The sequence below is a fragment of the Giraffa tippelskirchi genome, chromosome 8, assembly GCF_054371585.1.
Source record: "Giraffa tippelskirchi isolate mGirTip1 chromosome 8, T2T-mGirTip1v1.2.pri, whole genome shotgun sequence".
Classification (NCBI taxonomy): domain Eukaryota; kingdom Metazoa; phylum Chordata; class Mammalia; order Artiodactyla; family Giraffidae; genus Giraffa; species Giraffa tippelskirchi.
In genome coordinates this window covers 151,628,954-151,656,923 of record NC_137282.1, presented here as the reverse complement: position 1 = coordinate 151,656,923, position 27,970 = coordinate 151,628,954, and the positions used below count along the sequence as shown (strand labels likewise).

General features: G+C 39.8%; 1 protein-coding gene and 1 long non-coding RNA gene across 4 annotated transcripts in view; one reads left to right on the top strand and one right to left on the bottom strand.

Annotated features, from left to right (window-relative positions):
* The window catches only part of LOC145516678 (uncharacterized), a 744,489-nt gene that overhangs the window by 408,014 nt on the left and 308,505 nt on the right, over nucleotides 1-27,970 (top strand). For 2 of the 3 annotated variants that reach the window (XR_014061654.1, XM_081518078.1), the window contains exon 6: nucleotides 20,527-20,605. Coding sequence is in view for 1 of the 3 variants with exons in the window: in XM_081518078.1 (XP_081374204.1) it covers nucleotides 20,527-20,605 (79 nt within the window). In the remaining 2 variants the exon portion in view is untranslated. Of the gene's footprint in view, nucleotides 1-20,523; nucleotides 20,606-27,970 lie in introns of all 3 variants that reach the window. The other variant, XR_014061653.1, reaches the window with a different exon arrangement.
* On the bottom strand, nucleotides 18,264-26,383 carry LOC145516679 (uncharacterized). Its single transcript, XR_014061660.1, has 3 exons — nucleotides 25,706-26,383; nucleotides 23,771-23,839; nucleotides 18,264-18,701 (listed from the first exon to the last, which is right to left on the bottom strand). It is a non-coding gene; the product is annotated as an uncharacterized LOC145516679 (long non-coding RNA).

Here is a 27,970-nt window from a genome sequence, read left to right as displayed (position 1 = left end):
TTTTTTCCATGTAGATATCTGGTGGGCCCAGTAACATTTATTGAAAGTACCATTTTTCCCTTTTACTGTGGTACAGTGAAGTGCTGTGCTGAGTCGCTCAGTTGTGTCCAACTCTTTGCTACCCCTTGGACTGTAGCCCTCCAGGCTCCTCTGCCCATGGGGATTCTCCAGGCAAGAATACTGGAGTAGCTTCCCATGCCCTCCTCCAGGGGATCTTCCTGACCCTGGAATTGAACCAGGGTCTCCTGCATTGCAGATGGATTCTTTACCAACTGAGCTACCAGGGAAGCCCAGTGGTACGGTGATATCTTTTTATAAATTAAGTGATATTGTGTGTGTGCATTTTTTTCTAGAATCTCTACACTTTGCTATTGGTCTGTTTAGCTATTCTTCTGACAATATCACACTGCCTGAATTTTAGAATAGGCCTACCAAATTTCACAAAACTTCATGGATTTGGATTTTGATGGCTTTGAATTATAGTTCAATTTAGGGAGGAATGGTTATTTTTGAAATACTGAGTCTTTGAGCCTTCCAATGTATGAATACAGCGCACTTCGTTTTGGTGTTCTTTAGTTTCTCTCAATAATGTTTTGTGACAAGAACTCAAAGTTCTTATCATATGATCTCCAAGAGCCCTTCTACCCACCTTATTTTCTGCCACTTCTCACTATCCCTGTATTTTCCCCACTTCTTTGAACTTCCTAAAATGCCTAGAATATAAAAGGCAAATTCTTAGTTCCTTGTTTTTGCATATGATTTTTATCCTACTTCTCAAAAATTTCCTTCTCTTCTACGCCTTGCAATTTTCTTGCAACAGTTGAAAACAAAGCAGCTTTTATTATCTCTGTTAAATCTCTCCTTCCTTAGTAAATTTCATTGCCCTAAATTTCATATCACTATGTGGCACCAGTACCTAGCACAATTCTCAGCTGAGCAAGAGTTCAACTATTATTTTCTGACTGAATGAGTGTGTTACCATTAGCTAACGCTGGTCAGTTCATGTACCTGGACACACAAACACAGAAAACTCCATATGCCTTCAGGTTTCATAGTCTCAAGGCTACCTGGTACCAAAAACAACCTAAGAGAATAGATAATGAGTATACCTTAAAATCTACCTTTCAAGAAAAAAAAATATATATAAAAAACAAACTCCTCTGGCTGTGTTTTCTAAGCCTCTTATAGTTTAGGTTAGCAACACCCAGTGTGTGCTCCACAGACGAACCACACATCAGCATCACGTGCAGTGATATATCAAGCCCCCTCACCCCAGTTCTGAATCCAGACCTTCTGAATTGGACAGAAGGGGTCTGAGAGTCTGAATGTCTGACAAATGCCTAAAATGATACTAATAAGCATTAACTTTTGAGGCTCATGGACCTAAAATGTGGCCTTTTGGTAATTCTTTCAAATGGCAGCCATAGATCTTCAAGCAGAGCTATCCTCTGGGAATTGTGGCCTTAGACCTTCTCCCTGACTTCCATTCCCTCTGAGAGGATGTACAGTAATTGGGATAAGCTTCTAGAATTAGAGCAGTCTAAGGGATTTAGCAGGAGACGGTTTCAGTTGAAACAGAGCCTACACAGGGACCTGTCTGAGGTCAAGATAAGGGGAGCATGAAGGAAAACATGTCTCTACTATTATTGTGGAAATCCACCCCACTGGATGCCATCCAGGGCCAAAGGGTATTTGGTTCTTCAGTTCTTACCCACCGTGCTTTAATCACTATGTTTCCACCTGTGGTGGCCATGGACTTGGTCCAGAAATTGTCACTGACTGTTGTATTCACAATGCAGAGGACCAAGAGCAATCTCTGAGGGTCACGCTGGCCATTTGTGGCGGCCCATGTAAAAGGCAGAGGAAGCAGTGTGTGAATTTCTCCCATCCAGGGCATAGTGGCCACCTGGATTGTGCAGCCATTCTATCCTGAAGCATGGACACTTTTGTCCTGTTTTTTTTTTTTTTTTAAGTCTGCAATAAGAAAATCCCTTTTTTTGTCCTCTTTCCATTTCCACAATGTAAGCCACTCTCTTCTGCCCCAGAGCTCTGTAACTAGAGAGACCCTTGTTGTTTGACATGTCCAATGAGTTAATGGTGGAGATCATTCTGTGACACTAAAAGGCTGATCTGCAGGAAAATGGTGAGAACTCAGCTGACTCATATGTAAACAAAGTCAGAACAAAGTAAAACCCCTCCATACCCTGAGTAGAATAAAAACCAGAGGAATATTTCAGCCTCACTTAATTTTGATGCAAGTGCTGTTTTATTTCTTCATTATAAATATCTCTCCACACTCTTTTTAGCTTTCTGAAGTTTGGATACTCATAGATGGTTGTATGACAGTGAGGAGGGAGAAAACTGCTGAGTTTGGAACCACAGTGTTGTTGAAATTATTGGGAGAATGTAGTCCCTGGGACATATGCTGAGACAGTAAGGGCTGATCCATTTCCAGATGGAGCTCTCACACTGAAACTGCAGAAGGACCGTGAATTTGATTTCACAACTAACAAAGCCTCATTTCCAATCCAGCTGCCTAAGGAACCTGTTCCAAAACAGATTTACAAGAGGGCCAACAAAGACCATGGAATTAAAATGTTTCTAGGCAAAGACCATGTAGGAAAACACGTAATAATTCCTCATACTAAAGACTATGCTAATTGTTAATAAGTCAAATTAGTCAATAACACTCAAGTGATACTTGCATTGCTTGCTGAAGAAATATACTGAGAAAAACAAAGATGGTTCTACTTTAGAGACTGGTAATCTTTACGTGCCTAGAAAAGATGTATCTTCTCTGAAATTCTGGGCATGACTGAGCTTTAGAAAAACAATAGCATAAGTAATATAGACCCCCATACTTCCCTATAATATTAAAAAGTTCCCCTGAGGTTGGAGGACACTAAAAATGTGGTGAGAATGAAGGTTATAAAGTTCACCTAAAGCCAACTGCACGTTTCAAAAACTCCCTAAAATGTAAGATATCAGTAAGGATGAGAGACCTGGGATGCTCATGAAATCATGAATTGCCCAAGGCCAATTCCAGGACCGCCTTTGCTCACAGGGGATGATATTAGTATCTGCTTACAGTAGACTCTTCTCAAAATATTGTGGAAGCAAATATATCAGACACACTAGAGCAATTCTCTGATCAGTGACAATATTCATCTTAGTAAAGGTGTGATAGAATTTGAAATTAATTTGTTAATTCCATATGTGAAGCAAAGATGAGGAGTCGAATATGAGTCCCAGCTGCAATCAGTTGGAATATAAAACTGTGTAATGAATCATTTGATGCTAATGTACATCATGGTCATTACTTACTGGCACAATGAAGGCAAGTAGTTCTCAACTCTGGAGGTACATGCTGGGGAACTTGAAAACTACTCGTCTCCCCTACCCCCACCCACATTCTTATTTAGTAGGTCTGGAGTGTGCTTTGGACAGGGCCCCCCAGGTGGCTAAGCAGTAAAGAATCTGCATGCCAATGCAGGAGATGTGTGTTTGATCCCTGGGTGAGGAAGATTCCCCTGGAGAAGGAAATGGCAACCCACTCCAGTATTCATGCCTGGAAAATCCCATGGACAGAGGAGCCTGGTGGCCTACAGTCTATGGGATCACAAAGAGCTGGATGTGACTGAACATGCACGCATATGCCTTGGACATCAGCATCGTTTTTGAAGCTTCCCAGGTGATTCCAATGAACTACTGAGGCTGAAGACCACTAACCCATAGACGTAGGTCATTATTTCTGACCATATCCCAGACCAATTAAGGTAGAAGAGGGGCACTACTGGCTATAGAGATTTCTTAAACATTGCCTAAGTCATTCTATTTTTGCAACCAGAATTGGCAATTATTGGTAGAGGGTTAAGGCAAGTTAAATCCATTTTAGTAGTCTTCTAATTTAAAAACCACATGGTTAATTGACCTAAAAGCAGCCTTTTTTGCTTTTCAAAAATCTATTGTCTAATATATATCATACATGAAAGTGAAAGTGAAAGTCACTCAATCGTATCCGACTCCTTGCGACCCCATGGACTATGCAGTTCATGGAATTCTCCAGGCCAGAATACTGGAGTGGGTAGCCTTTCCCTTCTCCAGGGGATCTTCTCAACCCAGGTGTCCCACATTGCAGGCAGATTCTTTAGCAGCTGAGCCACAAGGGAAGCCCATATCATACACATATATACATAAATATATATAAAGATATACATATCTTTACTATGGATTAGAACATAGAGGATATAAAAGAAAAATGCATGCTCTTGTCTTCAAGAAGTGATGAAGATGTTGCATTAAACTTGAAAGTTTCCTTCAGAATTGCAACACCAAAAAAATATTAGCAGAAAAGACGCCGAATTTTTTTCTTTTCTCTTTTTAACTTTTTATACTATATTGGAGTATAGCTGGGAAAGATTGAAGGCAAAAGGAAAAGGGAGTGGCAGAGGACAAGATGGTTAGATAGCATCACTGATTCAATGTAATGAATTTGAGCAAACGCTAGGAAATAGTGAAGGGCAGGGGAGGCTGGCATACTGTAGTCCCTGGGGTCACAGAGAGTCTAACATGACTTAGTGACTGAACAAACGAAAAAAGAGCCAATTAACAATGTTGTGATAGTTTCAGGTTAACAGCAAAGGGACTCAACCATATATATACATGTATCCATTCTCCCCCAAACTTCCCTCCCATCCAGGCTGCTACATAACATTGAGCAGAGTCCCCTGTGATGTACAGTAGGTCCTTGTTGGTCATCCATTTTAAATAAAGCAGTGCATACATGTCGATCTCAAATGGAGTTTTTGTTTTTTTCTAATTTGTGAAACTGGGAAAGACGAATCTCATCTCAGGTTCTGTGAGTAGAAAATCTCTTTCCTCCAGGCAAGGGAAAAGGGAAGTCGCTCAGTCGTGTCCGACTCTTTGCGACCCCGTGGACTGTAGCCTACCAGGCTCCTCCGTCCATGGGATTCTCCAGGCAAGAATACTGGAGTGGTTTGCCATTTCCTTCTCCAGGGGATCTTCCCGACCCAAGGATCGAACCCAGGTCTCCTGCATTGGAGGCAGACGCTTTAACCTCTGAGCCACCAGGGAAGTCCTTTCCTCCAGGAGATACTGTGATTCAGCCCTTCAGTTTCTGATGTACTTGAGAAATGCTGATACGCTAGAGATTTTTCCTTTCCAAAGGAGTTGGTTATGAAACGTCTAAAACTGAAGCATGAAACAAAAGAGAGAGTTAATTTATAATTGTTCTGTTAAAGCATCTTGTGCAAATCTTGGCAGATTGGTGACTCCATTTGCAAATCTCAAAATATGAAAGTCAGCAACTCTAGGTGCATGGAATCATCATGCCCAAGGATTGTGTCAGTGTATCTGCAATTTCCAGGTAGATTTTGAATAAATGAAAGAATGACTAAAAGACCTTTTATTTATAATGTGTGGATCAAATACATCATAGGCATTTTTATAATCTTTTCCCCATATAATACTGACAACATTTCTGTGATTCATAAATTTATTATACATGCTTTTAAAATGAAAAAACAGAAGCTCATCAAAGTTGAGAAACTTTCTCAAAATTACACAACTACAAGGTATCAGAAATTGGTTTGAGCTCGTCATTCAGTCCTTAAAGGGCCAGTTTTCATAAATATCTCTAAAGCTTTCCAGCAGACAGAAATAAAGGCCATATTGATTCTCTCCACATACACAAAAGATGGGAGTGGCCTTCTATATCTTTATTCAATTCGTTGTTAATGCACGATACGGTGTTCATTAGCATAAACTGAAGGGACCGTGACCTTCTGCTAGTGCCAATCCTTGTATTATTCCAGTTTATGTTGGATCTTCCTAAAATGAACCACCAAAAACCTTTGCCTTCATAGGTACAGGGTGGAAAATAAGACAGATTTCTACTTTAGTAATTTAGTGCCTACCAGGATCAATTTTCATTGGGAAGATCAGGTGCCATTGTTAAACACTATATCATAGAAAAAGTCAACTTTTTCAAAATTCTTTACTAGTTCCTCCCAAAAGCAGTGCTCAGAAATAAGTTAAGCATGGCATCAGATAAGTGAATGGTATTGCATCGACCCTCGATGCAAGTATTGAATTTGATATCCTCAGTATATAGCAATATGCCTTCCATGCATCAGGCAGCTGACAAATGTTTACGGCAATGATAGTGATGGAGATTTGAAGGCTTATAATATTACCTGCTTATATCACCTCTGTTTCCCTTATCCAGTTTTTTATTTTAATCTCAGATATATGTATGTGCACAGAGATGTGACATTATGGAGAAGAAAAAAAAATTCTTGTTGAGAACTGTTGCCTTGGAGAGAAAGCTTCATTGTTCATTGAAGGGGTTTATATTCAATGACTTTAAAAGGAATCTCTGAGTAAAGGAAAAATGTGATTAACAGAATAGCTGTGCATTTCTAGAAAGTGTCTCCTCTGATCTCTATCCAATTCCTATCATGTTAGTTTCCTATTGCTGCTCCAACAAATTACCACAAGCAGTGGTGTCAACAGCACACATTTATTATCCTGCAGTCTGTGGGTCAGAAGTCCAACATAGGTCTTACTGAATTTAATTCAAGGTGTTGACAGGGCTGTAGTCTTTTCTGGAGGCTCCAGGGCAAAAATCTGTTTTCCCTATGTTTTCCAGCTTCTATGAAATCTCTGCATTCTTTGGCTAGTGGCTCCTTCCTAAAACCTCACACACAGCAAAATCACATCTCCCTGACCCTTCTTCTATTCGCACATTTCTCTCTGCACAGCCAAGAGAGGTTGGACCTAGATAATTGGATATTAGGTTTAACCTACCTGGATAATTCAGGATAATCTCTCCCTCTCAGGATCCTTAACTTAATTACAACATCAAAGTCTCTTTTGCCATGTGAGCCACAGGTTTCAGAATGTGGTCATGTATGTGTGTTTGGGGAAGGCGGGGGGCATTATTCTGCCTACCACACCCAATCCCTATCTTGTCCTCTCTAGCCTTTTCCTTCTTTAAAAATCTTTTAAAATTTGCTGTGATGCTATGAGAAAGACTAGACATTTTCTGTAGCCAAAAGTGGCATTATGCGTAAAATGAATTCTGAAACTCCTAAGTGTCTTTTGGTCATTTAGAGTTGGCGGATTGGGAAGTTTGATGAGTGCAAGTCTCAAAGATAGAGTGGTTGTAATTACCAGAGAGGAGTAAAGATTTCAAGAGAAAGGAGATGACCAAAGTACTCCTGAGCAATGGGTCATAAGGCCCTGGTAAGGGGAATAAGCAAGATTAAAATCTTCCCTGATCCATTCTCTAAAGGACTCTGCCCCTAATTCTGAGTCTCTACAGAGAGAACAGTTCATTCCCCTTGTGATGGTAGAATGTTATCCCAGTGTGATCCTCAACTCTTCAGATACTTGACAAGACTTCTCTCCAAAAAACTAGAGGGAATTGGGAAAAGATTTGGAGTAAACAGAAACCAAATCTCTCCGTTCTCTTTCAAGTTAATCGTTCAAAACCATATCTGTAAAATTACAAGGGCCCAGTTGTGCTCTGAAGTGCTTGCCAGAAGTACAGACCTGACTTCTGAGAGAAAGAGGAGAAATAGAATTAAATCAACTTCCAGTAAGTCCCTACTACGTGTTAGATGCTCTGCTTTTAATTTTTCTCTATTTGTTAGGAGTTAAATATTAGTAAACCTCTCTGTTGTTAGGGACTGAATCTTAGATTGATAACATATTTGGGAAGCTGCAGTAAGAGATTTGAATTTACTTTCTTTGTCTCCAGAGACCTGCTCTTTCCCCTACCTGACTAGACAGGTATTAGCTAAAAATTTGTAATAGAGATTGAAGTTAAAAGGTAAAGCAACAATGAATAGTTACTGTTTTTGTTAAATTTTTAGAACAGTATTTAGACTAAAACCTAATAAATTGTAGCCATTAGTATTTATAATATTGATTAAAATTGCAATGAAGTCCATTCTTCCTACTCACTAGAAAAGCAGCTGCAGGCTATATGCATCAATCTGTTTTTCTCAGCTTATCCAACTCTTACATAAAGGGCTGTGAATTAGTCTTGAAGGAGGCACAAAGTAAAAAGAACATGATTTTGAACTCAAGGACTCTGTGGTATAGCAAGGGATCATACAATTAAATAAATAGCTAAAGTGAAAGGAAAAATATGATAAATGTTATAAGGGAAGTGGTACAAATTTCTGTGAAGATATTTCACCAAGGCCCTCAGGATAGGTTTCATTTAGTACTTGTTTTAGTATTCATCTAGTATTCATTTCAGTAGTATTTGCTTGATCATAGGTTATGGCATAGTTTCAAGATTTGGCAAAAACAACAATAAAGGAGATGGAAATAGTCTATAGCAGAGGCTAGCGGAGACAGATATAGATGGCTGATTAATGAGATCTCCTAGTGTTCTCATTGCCCATATGCTAGAGTGACTCATCATGGTTAGTGAAGCTCAGGAGAGAAAACTTCAGATCGCAGTAATCTTTCTGAGTCTAGTTAGTCAGTTTCCTAAAATAAGATCATTTTGCGTAGGTAAAGTTTATATAGTAGATGGATTTTTAAAATGACTCTAAATTTCCACTGCTTTTTGTATCCAAACTCTTCAAATTACAACTTGCATCTCCTCCCATCAAGAGGCGGAGTATGTTTCTTTAACCCTTCAATATGGGCTGACCCTATAACTTGTGCTGGCCCAAGGAGCGCAGCCGCTGGCTGTGCCAAACTGAAAAGCCTTAAATAATTCCATTTGCTTTCTTGGAAAACTGCCGCCACCATGAGACCAAATGTAGACCACGTGGAATAAAACTGAACCAATCTAGTTGTCCCAATTGAGGTCCAAGATATGCGAAAGAATTCAGCTAAGAGCAAAAATGAAGACTTTGAGACCTGAAGTTGAGCACAAGTCAATAAGTGAGCCACAGCAAGCCCACTCAGATCAGCAGAACTGACTGAACAGTTGGTAGATTCCTAAGGGAAAAAAAATAGAAATGGTTGTTATCTAAAGCTACAAAAATTGGGGGATGGTTTGTTGTATAAGAGTAAGTAACTGATGCAACATATATAATATACGATGTTTTAATCCTGAACAGATGGTATGAATGATAGAGGATAATCTCTGCTTTTCTAAGTGCAAATAGATGTCAGCCTGAATAAACATACAATCTATTGACTTATTTTTCCATTTGACAAACATGGAGTAAACTTTGGGGTAAGGAATGCTTTCTCCTATGTAAAGGTAAGCTTTTCTCTCTTATAAGCAAAGAAATTTTAGAGAGATCACTACCCACATAAGTCTCTTTGGAAAGATATGTCAAACTTCTGCCTCCAGCCATGATGGATTAACAGATTTATCCTCACGTCATAAAAATCTAGAAAATGAGAACAAAACTAGAAAGATAAACTATACGAAGCAACTCTTCCAGACATTAGACAAAATATAAAGCAGGGTGGTATCCCCGAGACAAGAAAACAAGCAAGATGAGCACTGTGATCATCCCAGAAATCGTAGCTTGAAGTGAAAACCCTGAAGTCACTTTCCAGACAATAATACAGGGAGGTCATCTTAACCTAGATCTAGAGTAAAGGAAATCAACTACCCTGAATATTCGTTGAAAGGACTGATTGTAAAGCTGAAGCTTCAATACTTTGGCCACTTTTCTGATGTGAAAAGCCAACTCATTGGAAAAGGCCTTGGTGCTGGGGAAGATTGAAGACTATAGAAGAAGGCAGCAGAGGATGCAATGGTTAGACAGCATCACCAACTCAACAGACACGAGCTTGAGCAAACTCCAAGAGATAATGCAGAACAAGGAAGCTGGTGTGCTGCAGTCCATGGGGTCACAAAGGGTCAGACATGACTTCACGACTGAACAACAACAGAGAGATTGGGAGAAGAGTGGAGGAGAGAAGAGACAAGGAAAGGCAAGGCTAATATCTATTGTGGACTTGTCTTTCAAGAGATTACATGGTTAGAAGGAAGAGAAAGGAAATTTGAGCAGAGCTAGCTAGGAATGAAATACAGCAGCATACATTTCCCTGTTTCTCTGCATCAACTGGGTGCCCAACAATCAAATCCTCTTCTGACACTACCTGGAGTTAGCATCAGCCACCACCCCCCCACCCCCCGCCGGTTTAAAGGATCAGTTCCACAAGACTGCCCTAGCTAAATGCAATTCTGTTCACCTTGGCTACAAATTCAGGGGTCCCCCTACCCTTTCAGATAACTCAGTAAAATGCCTCACAGAACGCAGGAAAATTACATTTACCAGATTATCACAAAGAATTCAACTCAGGAACAGCTAAATGGAAGAAATGCATATGGCAAGGTATAGTGGGTCTGGTGGGGAGCTTCCATACCCTCTCTGGGCACACCACCATCACACTTCTACATGTTAACCAGTACAGAAGCTCTTTGTATCTCATTATTCAAGAGCTTTTATAACCCAATCTCCAGCCCCGCTCCACTTTCCTCCCCTGTCCGGAGTCTAGGGTGGGTTGGGGCTGAGAGTTCCCACCTTCTAATGACATGTTCGGCTTTTCTGGTGACCAGACCCATCCTGAGATTCTCTAAGAAACCCGCACCGGGTCACCACGCTAGCAAAGACTCAAGTGTGTTCCAGAGGCCTCCTTATGAATAACGAAAGACACTCTGAGTACTCGGCATTTTGGGGCCTCTATGCCAGGAACATGGATCAGACACCAGATATATATATTTTATTGAACCACAGTGTCTATTAGCTGAGGAGTAGAAACCAACAAAGAGAAAGAGATGTATGATGGAATAGGAGAAATTAGGATTGTGTGGTCTCCATGGAGATAGAAATGTGATAAGGAGCATGACTCAAGTAGCAATGTTGATTTTGAAAAGAGGAAAGAGATACAGATTTGATGAACACAGAAGAGGAAGAGATCTTACTGGATTCAGATTATCCACCTATCTTATCTCTCTACCTATCTATCTATCTACACACTTATACAAACATGACTTATACTTGAAGTTTGATGACAAGGAAATTGAAGGAAAGGTTTGAGAGAACAGGAAGACAGGAAGTCAAATCAGCTTCTCGCTGTGCAGCTTTAGCTGTCTGACAACACTGAAAGCCATAAATTTGTAGGGTCCTCATGGCACCCCACTCCAGTACTCTTGCTTGGAAAATCCCATAGATGGAGGAGTCTAGTAGGCTACAGTCAATGGGGTCGCTAAGAGTCGGACACAACTGAGCGACTTCACTTTCACTTTTCCCTTTCATGCACGGGAAAAGGAAATGGCAACCCACTCCAGTATTCTTGCCTGGAGAATACCAGGGACAGCAGAGCCTGATGGGCTGCCGTCTATGGGGTCGCACAGAGTCAGACATGACTGAAGCAACTTAGCAGCAGCAGCAGCATTTTATAATATTATACAAATTCCCCCAGCAACTTGATGACACAGAAGCAAGAACAGAGAAGTGGAATGTTGACTCCTGGTTTATTGGGAATTTTATTTTGGACTCACTGTAGTGCCAATGGAAGAAGAAATTTTCATACAATTTTTATGTTTGAAACTTGTCAAGTATTAATTGATTGGGATTCTGAAAATTGCAAAGCAAGGTTATACATTCAGAAGACCAAGTAGGAGCTTCTAGATTAAAAGAAGGAGTATTAACTGATGGGGGCTTTCTGGGAGCTAGAGTAGGACAAAACGTTCTTGAGTTGGAAGAACACTTTCCAAAGTTGGGCTTCCCTGAAAGAATCCGCCTGCGATGCAGGAGACCCTGGGTCGAGAAGGTTCACTGGAGAAGGGATAGGCTACTCACTCCAGTATTCTTGGGCTTCCCTTGTGGCTCAGCTGGTAAACAATCCACTGTAAAGAATCTGCCTGCAATGCCGGAGACCTGGGTTCAATCCCTGAGTTGGGAAGATCCCCTGGAGAAGGGAACGGCTACCCACTCCAGTATTCTGGCCTGGAGAATTCCACGGACTGTATAGTCCGTGGGGTCACAAAGAGTCGGACACGACTGAGTGACTTTCACTTTCACTTTCCACGGTAGATGCTCTGGCCCCAGGGAAGTCGAGCTGGAGAAGGACTTTAAACATGTTTAAGGACTGAGGGCTTTGAAGAGCAGGTTCAGAACTAAGTTTACGTGAAAGAAAGGAATTATGGCAGATAATGGACTGTCAGAAACTTATAAAAATTTTCTTCCTTATCTTTGTAGCTGTCTATCCCCGTTTCATGTTGTCAGCGCTACCTCTTCCTTTCCTTCTGACTCAGCAACTGGGTCAGTGAAGGAGGCAGGGATGGGAGTGAGGGGAGGGATTGTCATATTTCCTTTTGACCTTAGAGCTCAAAGTAAACAACTGGAAGAGAATGGAGGAGAGGAAATGGGCTGGAATGAATGTGTAAAGAAGTGGGTAGGGTGAGAATCTGAGGATGAGGTCTCAGTCCTCAAAGAAATGAGTCTTGGGAAGATGCACTGGAGTAGCAAATGGCAATCCACTCCAGTATTCTTGCCTGGGACAAGGCAAGAATGGACAGCGCAGCCTGGCGGGATACAGTCCTTGGGGTCGCAAAGAGTCGGACGTAACTGAGCATGTACGTGCTTGCACTTGATGGTGATGGCAGCAATTTGCGATCCAGGCCTTCCCAAGACAGAAATTCCTTATGCTGGTTGTGTGTGTGTATATTCCAGGCTGATTATATATTCTTTTTATTTACTCCCACCATAAAAATTTATTTAGAACATTAAAATTTTAGTATTACTGCTTTCAAGACAGATTGGTTGAGTGGTGTTGGGGTTCTGGTTACCATTTAAGCTACAACATTTTTTCACTGATGTAATCTATGTTCACTTCCAACTTTCTCTATTTTGATCTGTCATTTAATACTCACTTGAAGAGGAAAAAAAAATGTATATGCATGTGTGTGTGTGAGTATGTGTAACTGCTGAGTGAAGCCAGTTTTGCAAGGCTATGATCTGAATTGTTTGGTTTTCATTTGAATAGTGTTTTGTGTGAGATGTATTACTGAAGAGAACAGGGCCCTCAGGGTCATATTTTCTTAAAACGTACACTCCTATCATGTGCTTTTGTGTCTGAAAAAAATCATCCAAGTTACGTGTATGAGAATGAAGAATAGTTAGAGTGAAGTGTATCTTATTCCTGAAGGACTTTTCACAGATATGAACTACTTATTTTCTACAATTCACATTGGCTGCTTTTAAACTCTATGAAATAATAATAGAGTTTTATGCCTTTCTACAACCAAATATAATGACGGTCTGAAATAGAACAAAAATTCCCATGAAGTGTTAAATGATTCAAAGTCACTTTATGAATTGAGGTTCTTACTGCAATTTTTAAAATGTAAATATGAAAGTGTAAATAAACAAGAAGCAGACTTTGGAGTATCCTCATTTATCCTACTGCTCTGATGATTATAAGCCCTAGAAGCTGATTATGGAGGAAGACCTGCAAATTGAAGAAGTTGTCTTTTACCATATTGTGCTAATGTCTCTCTATCTAGTCATTTGGTGAAATAATTTAGCAAAATGCATCCAAGGTAAATAGATTTATCTTCAAACCTCATGTTCTTTTCCATCTTAACTGAGCATAAAATTATATCTTTAAAGATCTGCAAGTAAGAAAGGATTGATGCCTCTGGAACAATGCAGTGTGACATATGGTTTCAAATGCAACAATTTTATCTGCAGCACACAGTATCTGCAAGTTTGAGCTAGTGCTCCTATGAAAACAAGAAGGGATTTATGCCCCAAAACTAAAGGCCAAGCAGGAAAAAAAAAAAATCTGTTTAGCTCCCATGTGTAGAACACTGAAAACTGTATATAAATGGAAACCAATATTGATATTTATGCATCTATAATTTTTTAAAAACATGCCTTTACATCTCACTATTTTATTTAAACATGAACAGTAACAGGGATCTTAAATGCAGATTCCTACAGGGGCCAGGCGGGTAATATATACTAGAAAAGCAGGCCCAGGGAAGATCAAGTGACTCTGAGAGGGTTGCCCTGTCTAAAGCAGGCAAGTGCTTCACAAAATCCAGTAGGCAGTTGCCTTGGTCTGCTGCTGGCCTAGGGTGGCCAGATGTCCCAAATTTTCAAGAAATGTCCCACAATTTGATTTTGTGTGAAAGCTCACAATCCTACTGGCAACAGGTTTTTTTTTTTTAAAAAAAAAACAACATGATTTGTTTTATAGTTCTAGGTCAGATTTAGTATATGTGGCTGCTACTGACTTGTTACTCTGATATCTCACGCATTGGAATAGATTGTCAGAGAGCATAAAGTAAAGGAGGAAGGAGAAAGAAACAGAGGGGAAAGTGGAGAGAGGAAAATAAAATTTCCAAAATGTACATAAAGATTCGATTTTAGGCCCCGTAAAGAAGAGTACCTAAATTACTAATTCGATATAAATGAAAATGAAGTGTAGTAAAAGACATATATGACTGATTAGACTTTGGAAACCGCTTTCTGATGAGATGTATGCCTGGTAAAGACTGAAAGCCTTGGGAAGACTGGGGAATTGATTTTGTGTATCGTGTGAGATAAGGATCAAGATTTATTTCTTTCAGTATGGGTGTAATATTGACCTGGAACCATGTGTTGAAAAGACCATCCTTTCCACGATGCTCAACTGTGTCAGCTGTATTGTAAATCAAGTAGATATAGATATAGATTTTTCTATCTGTCTATCTGTTTCTGGACTCCATATTATATTTCATTCTTTATTTGAGTATTGTGACAGTACCACACTATCATAGTATAATATACTGTTATACCAAGTATAATAAATCAAACTTGGTACTGTAAGCCTTTTTACTTTAGTAGGATTTGTTTTTCCTAAAATGTCTTGGCTATAGTTGGTTTTGTATATTAACATATAAATTTTAAATCATCTTGTGAATTTCAAAGGTTCGGCTTCCTTAAGCCTGTTTCACTGTGGCCCACTGCAGGTACCAGACTCTCCTGGAGTGCTCTGAAATGCAGACTTCTGGGCCATGACTGAATCAGTCATGATTATTATGGTACTGCTGAATCAGCCAGGGTCATAGAATCTCCATTTTACATAAATACCATTAAGTGACTATGCACAATGAAGTTAAACGACCAAGACTGCTCATTTGGATTTGCTTCTAGCTGTTACCTGTGAGCTTACAAATCCTGATTCAGGAATATCTCTTTATAAAAAGCTAATACCATTTCTTATCAGGCAGAGCAGTTACTAATATCAAGGACAGTGAAGCAGGAAGGCGGTTGAACAATTATTTTGTAAATAAAGATATAAGACACACATGTATTCTCCTTGCAAATGTTGTCTATCCACCCCTCCCTCCCCCTCACTTTTTCTGTACAACTTGAAGTTCAAGCCTTTGGGTTTTGTTGAAATACTTTTGACATTTATGCTTGGACACTTGAAAAGTTTCCTCTCTTTACACTCTTAAGCATTTTATTGATTGATTTTGGCCTTTGTACTTTCTCCAGATCTATTTTTTTCTGCAGCTTTCTCACTCTTCAGAATATTTCAGGTCTAAATGTTGACCAAATAATTCTCTCCACTATAATTCATAAAATATTTCCTCTTGGGTCAGGGAAGTAAGAGGTTTTATTGCAGCTCAGTTCCAAAAGTAGTAGACAGAGCCTGGATGTTTAAACAGGGCCTGAAGCAAGATTTTGCCAACCTTTCAGAGGCTGCATAACAAATATTCTTTATTTGCTTCTTCAGGTGTTGGAGTTAGCTATAGCTTCCTGAAGGTCATCTCTTAGCCTTCACTCCCTGCTACCGACACCAACCTTTATGAGTCCCCTATGAAAATAAAAATCATCCTAGGAGGGATCATACTAAGCTGTAATCAGTTAATACCTTACTTTTCAATTAACACTCTAGCAGGGATTATTTGAAAGTCAGCTGAGGACAGGAACAAGGGGGCAAGTTGGCACTTGGAACACCTGGTTAGAATAAAATGGGAAAAACAAAGAAAAAGATAGGTAATTTTTATAGTTTTGCTTAAAATTAATAAGTGGTTATGGCACTTTGGATCATTTGGGCTACCTTAATTTGCCAGCCTAGGGTTAAAGGTACATTGTTTTGAAGATTTGATTTTTAAAAGGAATCAGTGTTTCCCTAAGAGACTCTTGTCCTAAAGGCCAAGGAAAGCCATACAGATCATTTACTTTCTTACCTCTTGTATGTGGTGTTATTACACCCCTACCAATGTATGATCATAGTATACAGAAATAGAGAAAAAAAATCATACGTTATCTTTTATTTGCCCTGGGTTTATTGCCAATACATCTCAGAGTAAGGGGTGCTTAGGTCAACAATATTTGTTTGGGGACTGATATTATAGAGAATTGCCAGGAAGGAAAACACTGGGCAAATTATACTGCATTTTGAGCCTGACTTTAATACAAAAACATTGTAATTTTTGATTTTGCATCTCCTTTCCAAAAAAACAAAGTGAGTTTGTTTCCCTAATTTCAAAGTGATATGTGTGGTCATATTGTATAACCCATACTTACAACTTCTGCACTGAATAATTTTTTTCCATTTACTTATATTTTAATGTAATATTTGGTGCCAAAGTGTATATGACATATATGCATGTAGTATGTATCTATATCCATATACAAGTTATAAAGTATGATAATGTAATAAACAACTGTGAACCCATTTATACAATCCAAGTGTTTAAACATGGTCACAAAACTTGCTTCTGTTTATCTTCCCCTATGCTTCCATGGTTTTCCTTTTATCTTCCACAAGAGGTACCCAGTACCTTGAATCTTTTATATCATTGCCTAGCCTATTTTTGTAGTTTAAGCATATGTTTTTAGGTATACCTAAATATTGGATGCTTTTGTTTTTCTTGTTTTGGAACATTACATTAAATATATCACTTTGGATGTCTTCTTATGAGATTTACTCTTTTTCCCCTTGTATCACATCACTAAAGTTCACTCATGTCACTGTGTATAGCTGTAGTTCAGTCATGTATATTTCACTGAATAACTAATTCATAATTTATTTATTTATTCTCTTGTCAAAAGGGAAGTATTACTTCTAGTTTGTGGTTATTATTTTAAATATATCCTATATCTCCTGGTAGACATATGTGCAGGAGTTTCTCTTGGGTATATAAGTAGGACTGGGTTCTTTGATGGTGGTACTATTGACATTTGGGACCAGATAATTCTTTACTGTATGGAGCTGTTGTGTGCAGTATAGGATGTTAAGCAGCATCCCTGCCTTCTACCCACTAGATGCCAGTAGTACCTTTCAGTTGTGACAAATGAAAATGTCTCCAGACTTTACCAAATACTCTCTAGAGATCAAAATCACTGACCTAGAAATACAGCTGTTGGGTGGAGATCAGGTGTGTGAATGTTCATCTTTACATATTGCCACATTGTTGTCCAAAGTGATTGTAACAATCTAGAATTCCCAAACTTTTTTGTTGATTCACTTCCTCTCCAACACTTGGTATTACCTGATCTTCTAATGTGAAACAACTTAATAGGTGTGAAATTGTGTCTTCTTATGTTTGTAATTTTTTTTTCTTGATTGTTATCTAGATTAAGAACCTTATTATACGTTTGTTGTCCACATATTTCTTCTTCTAGGTGCCTGTGTTTGGGCCTTTGCCTAGCTTTCTGTTGGATTTTCTGTCTTTTTTATTTATGTGTTCTGGATACTAATCCTTTGTTTATTAAGTGAATTGTAATGATCTCTCGTAATTTGCCATTTTTTTATTCTCTTTATGGTGCCTTTTGATGAACAGAATTCTTAATTTTAATTTAATTGAACTTATCTTTTTTATTTGTAGTTAGCCTTTTTTTGCCCCAAGATTGCAAATAAATTTGCTCATGTTTTCATCAAAGACTCACACATAAAATAGGGTAGTTTTCTCCCTGACTGTCTTTCTATTGAATCATTTACTCTGGGGGAAACCAATTACTGTATCTTGAGGACACTTAGCTAGCCTGAGAGAAGGCTCACAGGGAGGGAACTGAGGTCTCCAGTGACCAGTACCAACATGCCGGCCAGTCACTGAGTCTGTTTGGAAGTGACTCCTCACCCCCAGTCAAGCTTTCAGATGACCATGACCTTATAAGAGCCCTGAACCAGGACCCAAGTTCCAGATCCTCAAATTCCTGACCCTCAGAAGCTGGGGAGATAGTAAATGTTTACTGTCATTTTAAGCTAAGTTTTAGGATAGTTTGTTACACAGCAATAGATAACTAATACAGCTGGCCTTCTTGTTTGCTAATAATCTTTGATTATGAACACATTACTTGATTTATTTGGTGAGGTTCTGTGGGTTCAAAATGGATAAGGCTTTCAGAGTAGTTGTGCTTTCTGCATGTGGCTTTGGTTTGCTCATAGATGGAAACTTCTGTTTACCTTGAAAGCCATCAGTCAGTTGCGGAATCTTAGGCTCAGCTTCTATACCATATGAAAGACTGTGTCATATGTAGTAAGCTCTAGTAGCAGGAAGCCTTCAGAACACCTGGTCAGCCACAGTGCTAAAGCAAATAGCCAAAAAGATTTTACAAAAGTTTTCTCACCAAGAGGATTGGAGCAGACTGCTTCTTTCCACTTTGGGGGTGCTCAGTATCATTTTATCAAGGGCTAGGTGGCTCCAGAGGATTAGCTTGAAAGACTTCTTTTAAGCCACCATTGACCTGTTGATAGAAATAATCTGGTTGAGTTTGAACATGCCATCAAACATGGGGGTCCATAAGTTGACATTGTTCTTCAGCCTTCCCAAATGACATAGGCTAAATTATTTAGCTTTCTGAATGCCAAAAATTCAGGGTGCTTAAGCAGTGTGGTTTTACCAAGGCAAGATTTCTGGAAACCACGACGATCCTGGGAATCTGATGGGCTGAGGGTTACCTCTGGCCATGCTCTCCTGCCTCTCTGGTTCTCAGTTTCCAAGCCTATAAAATGGAGGCGGTTTGAGATGACTGTTAAGATCTTTTCCAGCTCCCATGTATTTGAAAATATCTATGCATAATGTATTTGGCCGAAGAAAATGATATATAAAATAGACCGCTCTTGACACCAAGCTGCTGAGAAAGCTGAGAAATAGTAAGATTTATTCTCTAATTCCAATTTCATTCCAATTTACATTTCACATTTCATTACGCTCAACCTTTAAAGACCCTTTCACTAGCAGTAAAAAGGTCTCAGACATGGTAGTACTTTTGAAATAGCTATAGTAAGCATCTTAGCAGGAAGGAGTTTAAACCTGTCCGAGAATAGGAATGAGACAATGGGACTCTTCGGGATGAAACAGGGAGAAGAAAGGTGGCATTAAGAGAAGTGAGTGAACAGCAAGTCACACTGCTAAATCACAGTCTCTATCAGGGGCCAACTCTGGCTTCAGAGTTGGTTCCACTGGTTCCAAATAGGAAAAGGAGTACGTTAGGGCTGTATATTGTCACCCTGCTTATTTAACTTACATGCAGAGTACATCATGAGAAACGCTGGGCTGGAGGAATCACAAGCTGGAATAAGATTGCCAGAAGAAATATCAATAACCTCAGATATGCAGATGACACCACCCTTATGGCAGAAAGTGAAGAAGAACTAAAGAGCCTCTTGATGAAAGTAAAAGAGGAGAGTGAAAAAGATGGCTTAAAGCTCAACGTTCAGAAAACTAAGATCATGGCATCTGGTCCCATCACTTCATGGGAAATAGATGGGGAAACAGTGGAAACAGTGGCTGACTTTATTTTTCTGGGCTCCAAAATCACTGCAGATGGTGACTGTAGCCATGAAATTAAAAGACGCTTACTCCTTGGGAGGAAAGTTATGACCAACCTAGACAGCATGTTAAACAGCAGAGACATTACTTTGCCAACAAAGGTCTGTCTAGTCAAGGCTATAGTTTTTCCAGTGGTCATGTATGGATGTGAGAGTTGGACTGAAGAAAGCTGAGCAGCGAAGAATTGATGCTTTTGAACTGTGGTGTTGGAGAAGACTCTTGAGAGTCCCTTGGACTGCAAGGAGATCCAACTTGTCCATCCTAAAGGAGATCAGTCCTGGGTGTTCATTGGAAGGACTGATGTTGAAGCTGAAACTCCAATACTTTGGCCACCTGATGCGAAGAGCTGACTCATTTGAAAAGACCCTGATGCTGGGAAAGATTGAGGGCAGGAGGAGAAGGAGACGACAGAGGATGAGATGGCTGGATGGCATCGCCGACTCAATGGACATGGGTTTGGGTGGACTTCGGGAGTTGGTGATGGACAGGGAGGCCTGGAGTGCTGCGGTTCATGGGGTCACAAAGAGTTGGACATGACTGAGCATGTGAACTGAACTGAACTGGCTTCAGAAAGGGCTTTTTGCCAACTGAAAAATGGGTTCTGTATGTCTGTGTGTGTTCATGTATGTATGTATGTGCAGAAGGATTTACAAGTAATAAAGATGAATTAACAATTTTGAGGTGACACTATTGTAGGCCTTCTTCAGTAATGATTTTCTTTGATCCTTTCTAAGCAGGGTGCTTGCTGCAAGATGAAGATGATGAAGCAACTGGAATTGGGGTCTGCCAAGAGAGGCCTTGTCTTTACTTGCTTGGGTAAGTCGTTCTGTGGCTTCAGCCCCTGACCATCCTCCCAGCTGAACTGGGAGCCTTGCTTTGAGCGTGTTGCTCCAGGCACTCGCATACCTGCTTGTAGGAGTGGGTGGCAAACTGGAAGATAACCACCCAGAGCTCCTGCGCGTGGTTGCCTTTGGCATGTCAGTCATATAGTGGATGCATTCATGATGACTTGTTCAATTAAATGCGCCTTCATTTATCTAATACAACCCACAAATTCCCTTAATTTTGCCACTTCCCACATCAAAACCAGAAAGCTGAAGAAGGAAGAGTGTAAGGAAGGTTTCGTATTAAGGATTCTGGTGACAACAACCTGGTGATTTTTCAGTCAATCAGAACTTTTTTTTTCCCTTGGGAGGAAATAGAAAGTAGGTGGATAATTATTTAGTTGAGCTTAAAATGTTTCTTCTGCATGAGTTCCAGAGAAAATGAGGATGCTTTTGTTATCAGCAAGGTAATGAAAGGAGGGCCTAAGGTTTCAGGTAGGTTTGGGAATTTGAGAGGGGGTGGAGATGAGGGGGAGGTTTTCAACTGCGGTGTTAAGGGAAGAGGAAAATGAAGGAAAGAGAAGGTGAAGAAAGTGGCTTTTTAAAACAAAACTTTCAGAACTGTGTGGAAAGAAAGCTAAAACTTACTGAAGAAAATCAAGTTTAAAGTTGCCATTAAAGGTGTGAATTTAAAATGTACCATAATTATGACAGATTTGATTTGTTGTTCATGTGAAACATCGCATAGCCTAACACCATAAAAATAGTCTTTGATCGAATGAAAGATTTTCAAGAAGCAGAGGAAAATATTCCAAAATATAATTAGATTTACATACATCTCATTAGGTATTTCCCTGATGGCCAAAAACTGGATTCAGGTTTCTCTTGCTAGGAAAACCTTCAATTCACTGGGGAGGATGCTAGGGTACAGGTATTTGAGGAGAGAGAATTTTAAGTAATGTATTTGTTGAGATAAATTATCTATCTCTAACATGAGAAAGAGGCGTTTGTCATGTTATGATGACATACATTTCCCCTGAGTCTCTTTTTTAATATTAATGTTAGTGCACAGAATTATGAAACGTTAATACTGGAGCAAAGCAGCCCATCTGGTCTCACAGGTTGACTGACTTGATGAATTTCTGAGTACCTGTCTGTACTTAAACTTTTTGAGTTCTCAGTCCATTTGTAAATCGATGAAGATTAGATTGGATGAAGTCTTAGGTTTTTCCTCAACCTATAACTCTGAGTCTTATCTAACATATTTAATTGAGTTTAAGACATACATTTTTTCACACTTTAATAGCTCTAATATTGAAGTGTATCATACGATAGATAGTTCCTAAACATTGTGTCATAATCAGCAGGTTTTACTTTTCTTTTTTGAAGGTATGTAAAATAATGGTGCGTGTAGCAATTAATGTCATGTTAGATTTGATGAAATATGTATAATTGAGGTATAAGCCCTGAACCTTCCAAACTCAGCTAATGTCATCATCCAGCCATTCCAAAACTTACTTAGTTCATATTATTGGGCATTTTTGAGAGGCATATGGAATTTTGATCCCAGAAAAGAATTTAGCTGATAGGTGTTATACAAAGAAATTCTTCCTTTCTTCTCTTTATATACCTATTCTAGAATAACCTATTTCTCTTTATATGAAACTATCCTGTTCCTTAGTTTTGTTCCAAAGTCAAGCCCATTTAATTCCTGGATATGATGGTAAAGGAATATCAAATAGGTAATGAGACAGACAGTTCTTTGCTATGGCTACATTTATTTATTTAACAGTCCATTCAAAAAGGATTTTTTTGAATTTCCATGTATTATGCTATTTACTAATGATAAAAATAGTAAGCAGGAAGCAATGGAACAGGCTATGCAGTAAGTGGAGCACTGAAAATGGAAGGAATTACACAGAAAATCCTGAGTCCTTAGAAAGAGCTCTCTGTAAATGGTGATATTGAAACTGAGACCCAACAGACAGATAGGCATAGCCAAATGAATGATGAGGTGAGACAAGAAGGGCATTCCAAGCAAAGGAAGCAGAATGTTCAAAGACCCATGATTCAAAACAAAACAAAGCATGATATATTCGGGGAACTAACTTTTGTTTAGAATGGCTGGATACTCATGATAGTATCAACTTCTTCTAAATCAACCCTTGAACCTATAGGCATTTTCATCGAATCTGAGCTAACCTCTGTGCTAGGTACGATAAAACTGTAGATATATAGATTTCAAAGTGGAGTCATACACCACATAATTAGACAATATACTTCTAAAGTAGCCATTGAAGACTTCTTGGTTCACTCATAGCTCTTTAAACTCATGATATTCCAAAGGAAACTCATTCTCTTTAAATCCTGCATCTCTTGTTCCTTCCCCTTTCCCATTCTTGGTGAATAACTTACCTTGTCAACCAAGCTCCAGATCTTGAAATCATGCCAATATATGCAATAACATTTTCCAAATCTAATGCGTCATCAAGTTCTGTAGTTTGATTTTCTCACTCCATTCTTTAGGTATACTAATACCAGGCAAAATGTACTTAAAATGCATATTTTTACTAAGAGAAAAAATATTTTATAAGAGACTAAGAATGACTTTTTTTTTTTTAATAATAAAAGGGTCAGTATATGGACCTAACAAGAAAGGCCCAAATACCTACAAAAAACTGACAGAACTGAAGGGAAAAAAAAATGGATAGTGATACCTTAGAAGAGGCTATAAATGAGGGTGCTCTAATAAACACTTGTTATCTTTGTTGATTTTAATACTCTTCCTTTCTTAAAAATGTCCTTTTTTTGTGTGTGTGTGGCTCATGTGTAGCTTTCCAACCACAGGGATGGACATAGGACATATATTTCACCAATTAGGTTCCCAAAGGCTCTGAAATTAACTCATAATCCAAAATGGGCCAGTTAAAGAACTCAATGGAAATTTAGTGCTCTTCTACCCACATTTTAGGGAAGATTTATCAGGCTAGAATGATGCGATTCATTATGCCTATGACTGAGAAAGAACGTGCATACAGAAGTAAGCCAAGCCAAGAAACAAATGGATTTCCAATAGAGAAAGCTGGTGCTTTGATTATATAATTTTGAGGTCCTGGATGATTCCTGAATCCAAGATATCTCGAGAATTTTAACTTACCTGAGCCATTCTATTCTTCTTTTCCTTAAGCCTGTTTGAGTGGAGTCTGTCCTTTACAACTGTAAGGATCTGAAATAAAACAGCAGTTAATAACTACAGTTCTGGTCACCAATTCCAGGGTTGGGGGCAGGAGGGTTCCTACACCAAGTAATTTTAAGACACCAGCTGAGTGTCCTGTAAGTCAAGTCAGTTCCAGTGGTGTCTACCTGGAGAGAGCATCAGATCCCACCGGTAAGGGCTCAGTCTTCCAGACTGCCTCCTCCCCATCCCCACATCAGATGGCCATCAAAAGTCCAGATTGTCACTGGAGTTTCATGCTAACTCACTGTAGATCAGAATTTCCAGGGACTCCATCATCAGGTTTGATTAATTTGCTAGAGGGGCTGAAAAACCCTGAGAATACTTCACTTACTGGATTACTAGTTTGTCATAAAAGGATATAACTCAGGGACAGCCAAATGGCAAACGTGCGCAGGTGAGCTATGGGTGAAGGGGCTCTGAGCTCTGTGCTCTCCGAGTGTGCCGTTCCCCCCAAATCTCGGAGTGTGTTCAGCCACCTGGAAGCTCTCTGAAGCCACACTTTTGGGTTTTTACAGAAGTTTCATTACACAGGCATGATTGAATAAATCTTTGGCCATTGAAGATTGATCCAACCGGGGAAGGAGGGAGAGTCAGGGGGTGGGAGTGAATGGTGTGATTGGTTCTCCTGACAAGTCTCTATCCTTCGGTTGGGTCCACAGTCTCCTCATTAATATAACAAAGGATACCTTTCCAGCTCCCAATACTTATGAAATTCCAATGATTTAGGAGCTATGTACCAGGAATAACGGACAAAGACCCAGTATATATTTCTTATAATAAATCACAATGTCACAGTAATAAAAGTGCATCAGTAATCAGAATGGTTGGAAACATATAACTGGTTATTGAGCAGAGGTACACAGAGAAAACGATTTTCTTTTTCTCTAATTTCTGTTCTTTAATATGACGAGTCATATCTCTAATTCCTTCCTGTAATTGTTTGAGGCAATCCTTAGTTTCCTCATCATTATTAGACTGTTTAGGTTCTTATTGCTCACTTTCAGGAAGCAAAGAATTCTCAGAAGTTTAAATCAGAATTCTAGTTGCCTATCTAATTTGAGTTGAGTGTCTTGTCTTTTCACAGTGGAAGCCAGACACTTGACTCTGGCTTGCAGTGGGGAACAAGCCATGAACTCAACTTTCAGATTTCTTCCTTCCTCTTTCAAGCCTGTATTTAGCTTCTGTTTTTGTTGTTCTGTCTTGGCTAATAGTAGATCACCAGTGTGTTCTCCATTATAGCAAGCTTCTGGATACTGATTTCTTCATGTACCCTTTTCATCTTTTTTTTTTTTTTTGAGCTCTTCAACCAGTGTCTCCAAGCATTATTGTTCACTGAGATTGTTCCAGATCATTGCTTCATAACATGGGTGATATACTTTCTAGCTGACCAAGAATGACATCCTTTCAGCCTTTGTCCTCAGGGATCCATCCTGTTAGGATCCCTTCTTCCCTAGGAGCATTTTCAAAAGTTTGACTCCATCAAGACCACTCAAGATCACTTGGTCTAAAAAGAAATTCCTGCCTTGTGTTCAGGCCAGACTGTGGGTAGTCTACTCCCCAAGCCACTATCTATTCCATGTCTTGCCATGGATGGCAGCTGCAGCCAGTCATTTATCTTCTGGTTCTTCCAGTTTACATCAGGTTCCAGGATCTATTTTTATGGCTACTCTCAAACTTCAGGGGACATACATAAATTCCTCCTTAATGGCAGCCAGTCCTGCCAAAACCTCCCTCATCAAGATAGAATGTACTGAGTAAAGCTAAAAATCTGCATCTTGAAAGTATCTGATTTGAGAGCATGATGTGGTTTATTTTCTTTCGTAGACATTCAGAGTCTCAGGGAGCCCCACTTACTGGGTTTGTGGGGAGAACTCTCCTTCCCTTCTTCATATGCACTCCTCCGAGTAACAGCAGGTGGCTGAAATGGGGAACTTTCAGTCAAGGGAAACTCCTTGGGTTGATTGATGATGTTCATAAGAAAATTCTTAGGCAAGTAGTAAAGATGAAAACAAGCCAAAGGGGTTAAGAGAGCAGAGGAGAGGGGATGAGGGGATGAAAGTTGCAGATGCAGACAATTCAAGTGTGGAGTTGTGGGGATGGAAAGAAGTTGCAAATTAGTAAGAAGTACAGACAGAGCAGGAAAGCTTGTTCAGAAATTTGCTGTTATTATTTATTGTTATTGCTGTTGTTGTTAGTAACTTCAGCATGTTTGAAGGCAGAAGTAGGAACTGGTCATGATTGTGAAAAAATTGTGGAGCACAGCTCCTCTGCATCTGGATGGACTTTATCAAGAGCTCACACAGATAGGCAGATTAACTTTCTGAAAGAAAGTTTACCCACCATCTGAGACTGGATGATAGTATCAGAGTATTCACCAGAGTGTGGACTCCTATCTCCTGAGTCAAGTAGGGGGCAAGACAATCACTGAAAGTAGCAGAGTGAAAAGGAAGAGAGAGAAGGTCTAGAAAACCCAGCGAAACATAAAGGAGGATTTGTAGAACTGAACTGCTGCTTAGTCGCTAAGTCCCATCCGACTCTTTATGACCCCACGGATTGTAGCCTGCCAGGCTCCTCTGTCCATGGGGTTTCCCAGGCAACGATACTGGAGTGGTTTGCCCTTTCCTTCTCCAGGGGGATCTTCACAGCTCAGGTATTAAACCTGAGTCTCTTGCATTGGCAGGCAGATTCCTTACCACTGAGCCACTAGGGAAGCCCAGAACTGAACTATCAGGCTGTAAAAGTAGGTTCCAGCTTCAGGTGGACACTAGGTTGTTGGTTGCTGGTGGCTCTTGAAAACACTCATATATTCTGAGGCTCAGGATAAGGAGTGTAGAGAGAGATGATGCGTTTGATCCAGGGAAAGAACCACCATGACTGGGTGGTTAGGCATGGCTAGAATGGGCAAAGAGAACAGAACTGAGTGTCTATGGTGCAGGCATGGGTGTGAATCCACAGAGCAGATAGGAAGAAGCAAGAGGTTCTGAGTAAACCACGGGCTCTGTTTAAGTAGGAAGCAGATCATCTAACTATCAAATGAGAAGAGGGATTGACATACTGGTTATTCTTTTGAAAGGAAAGCAGGTTCCAGGGATGCTGAGCACCTGGAACTGGTATGGGAAGTTGGGAGGGAATAAAGTCTTCGTCGGGTTGTCTTTTGATCTGAAATCACTTCAGCAGTGAAATAAAGAGGAGCGGCCCTGGAATGGACAAGAGTGAAGCCTCATGGACAGATGCAAATATGTGTGTGTTCGCTTGCTTCTGAAAGCAAACATTTTGTTTTCAGCAAACAGCTTGCATCTTGTGCTTCCTTGATTTTTTTTTAAAGCAAAGGACACACACAAAACAGCCTGTCACTGCCGGCTTCCCAGAGCACGAAGGCAGGCCCTTGAGTGTTTTCCAGTAACCAGCTCCCTAAGCTGGTTCTCACACGAGAAAGAAACTCAGAGTAACAAAAGGTGCCTGTGAAAGGTTCTTTGAGACTAAAATTTGGTGGAGATTAAAAGAGGGCAAAAGTTCAAATGAGAAGGAGCCCTTGCCAAGTAAGCAGGAATCTTAGCCAAGGGGAAGGAAAGGGGGACCCTGGTTTAAAATGCAAGTAACCATGGCGAGCCAAGTGTTCAATGCTAGAATCTGGTTGAGAAGTAATATCACACAGAGCCGGAATTGTTTATTCAAAGCAGACCATGAGAGAACAGTTGTCTCCAATGGGTCCTCTCACAGCTTGGATTCAGAACTATAAGTGCATTTTTAAAAGCATTCGGTGCTTCTCCCTGACCCACTTGGTATTAAGCAGAATGAAAAGAGAGCAGAAAGTTTATCCTCAGTGTCTCTTGTGGGTTTAAGACAGCTTTACATATGGAAACGCGTTCTGCTGTCATCTGTGGAACTGGTTTCCTGCTATTCTCCTTTCAGTTGCCCTTGGAAACTCTGCCTGACCTTGTGGTAACACCACCCATTTCCCAAGGTTCAGACACCGATGCCCCTCGGAAAGGAAGCGGAACGTTTCTTTCTTTACACATACATGTTGTGCTTTGCTCCTGTTTCTGAGTGAGAAGGGCTTGCAGACAGCAAAAGGACTGTGAGAATAAAGACGAGGTATTGGAATACAAGATAAAGATA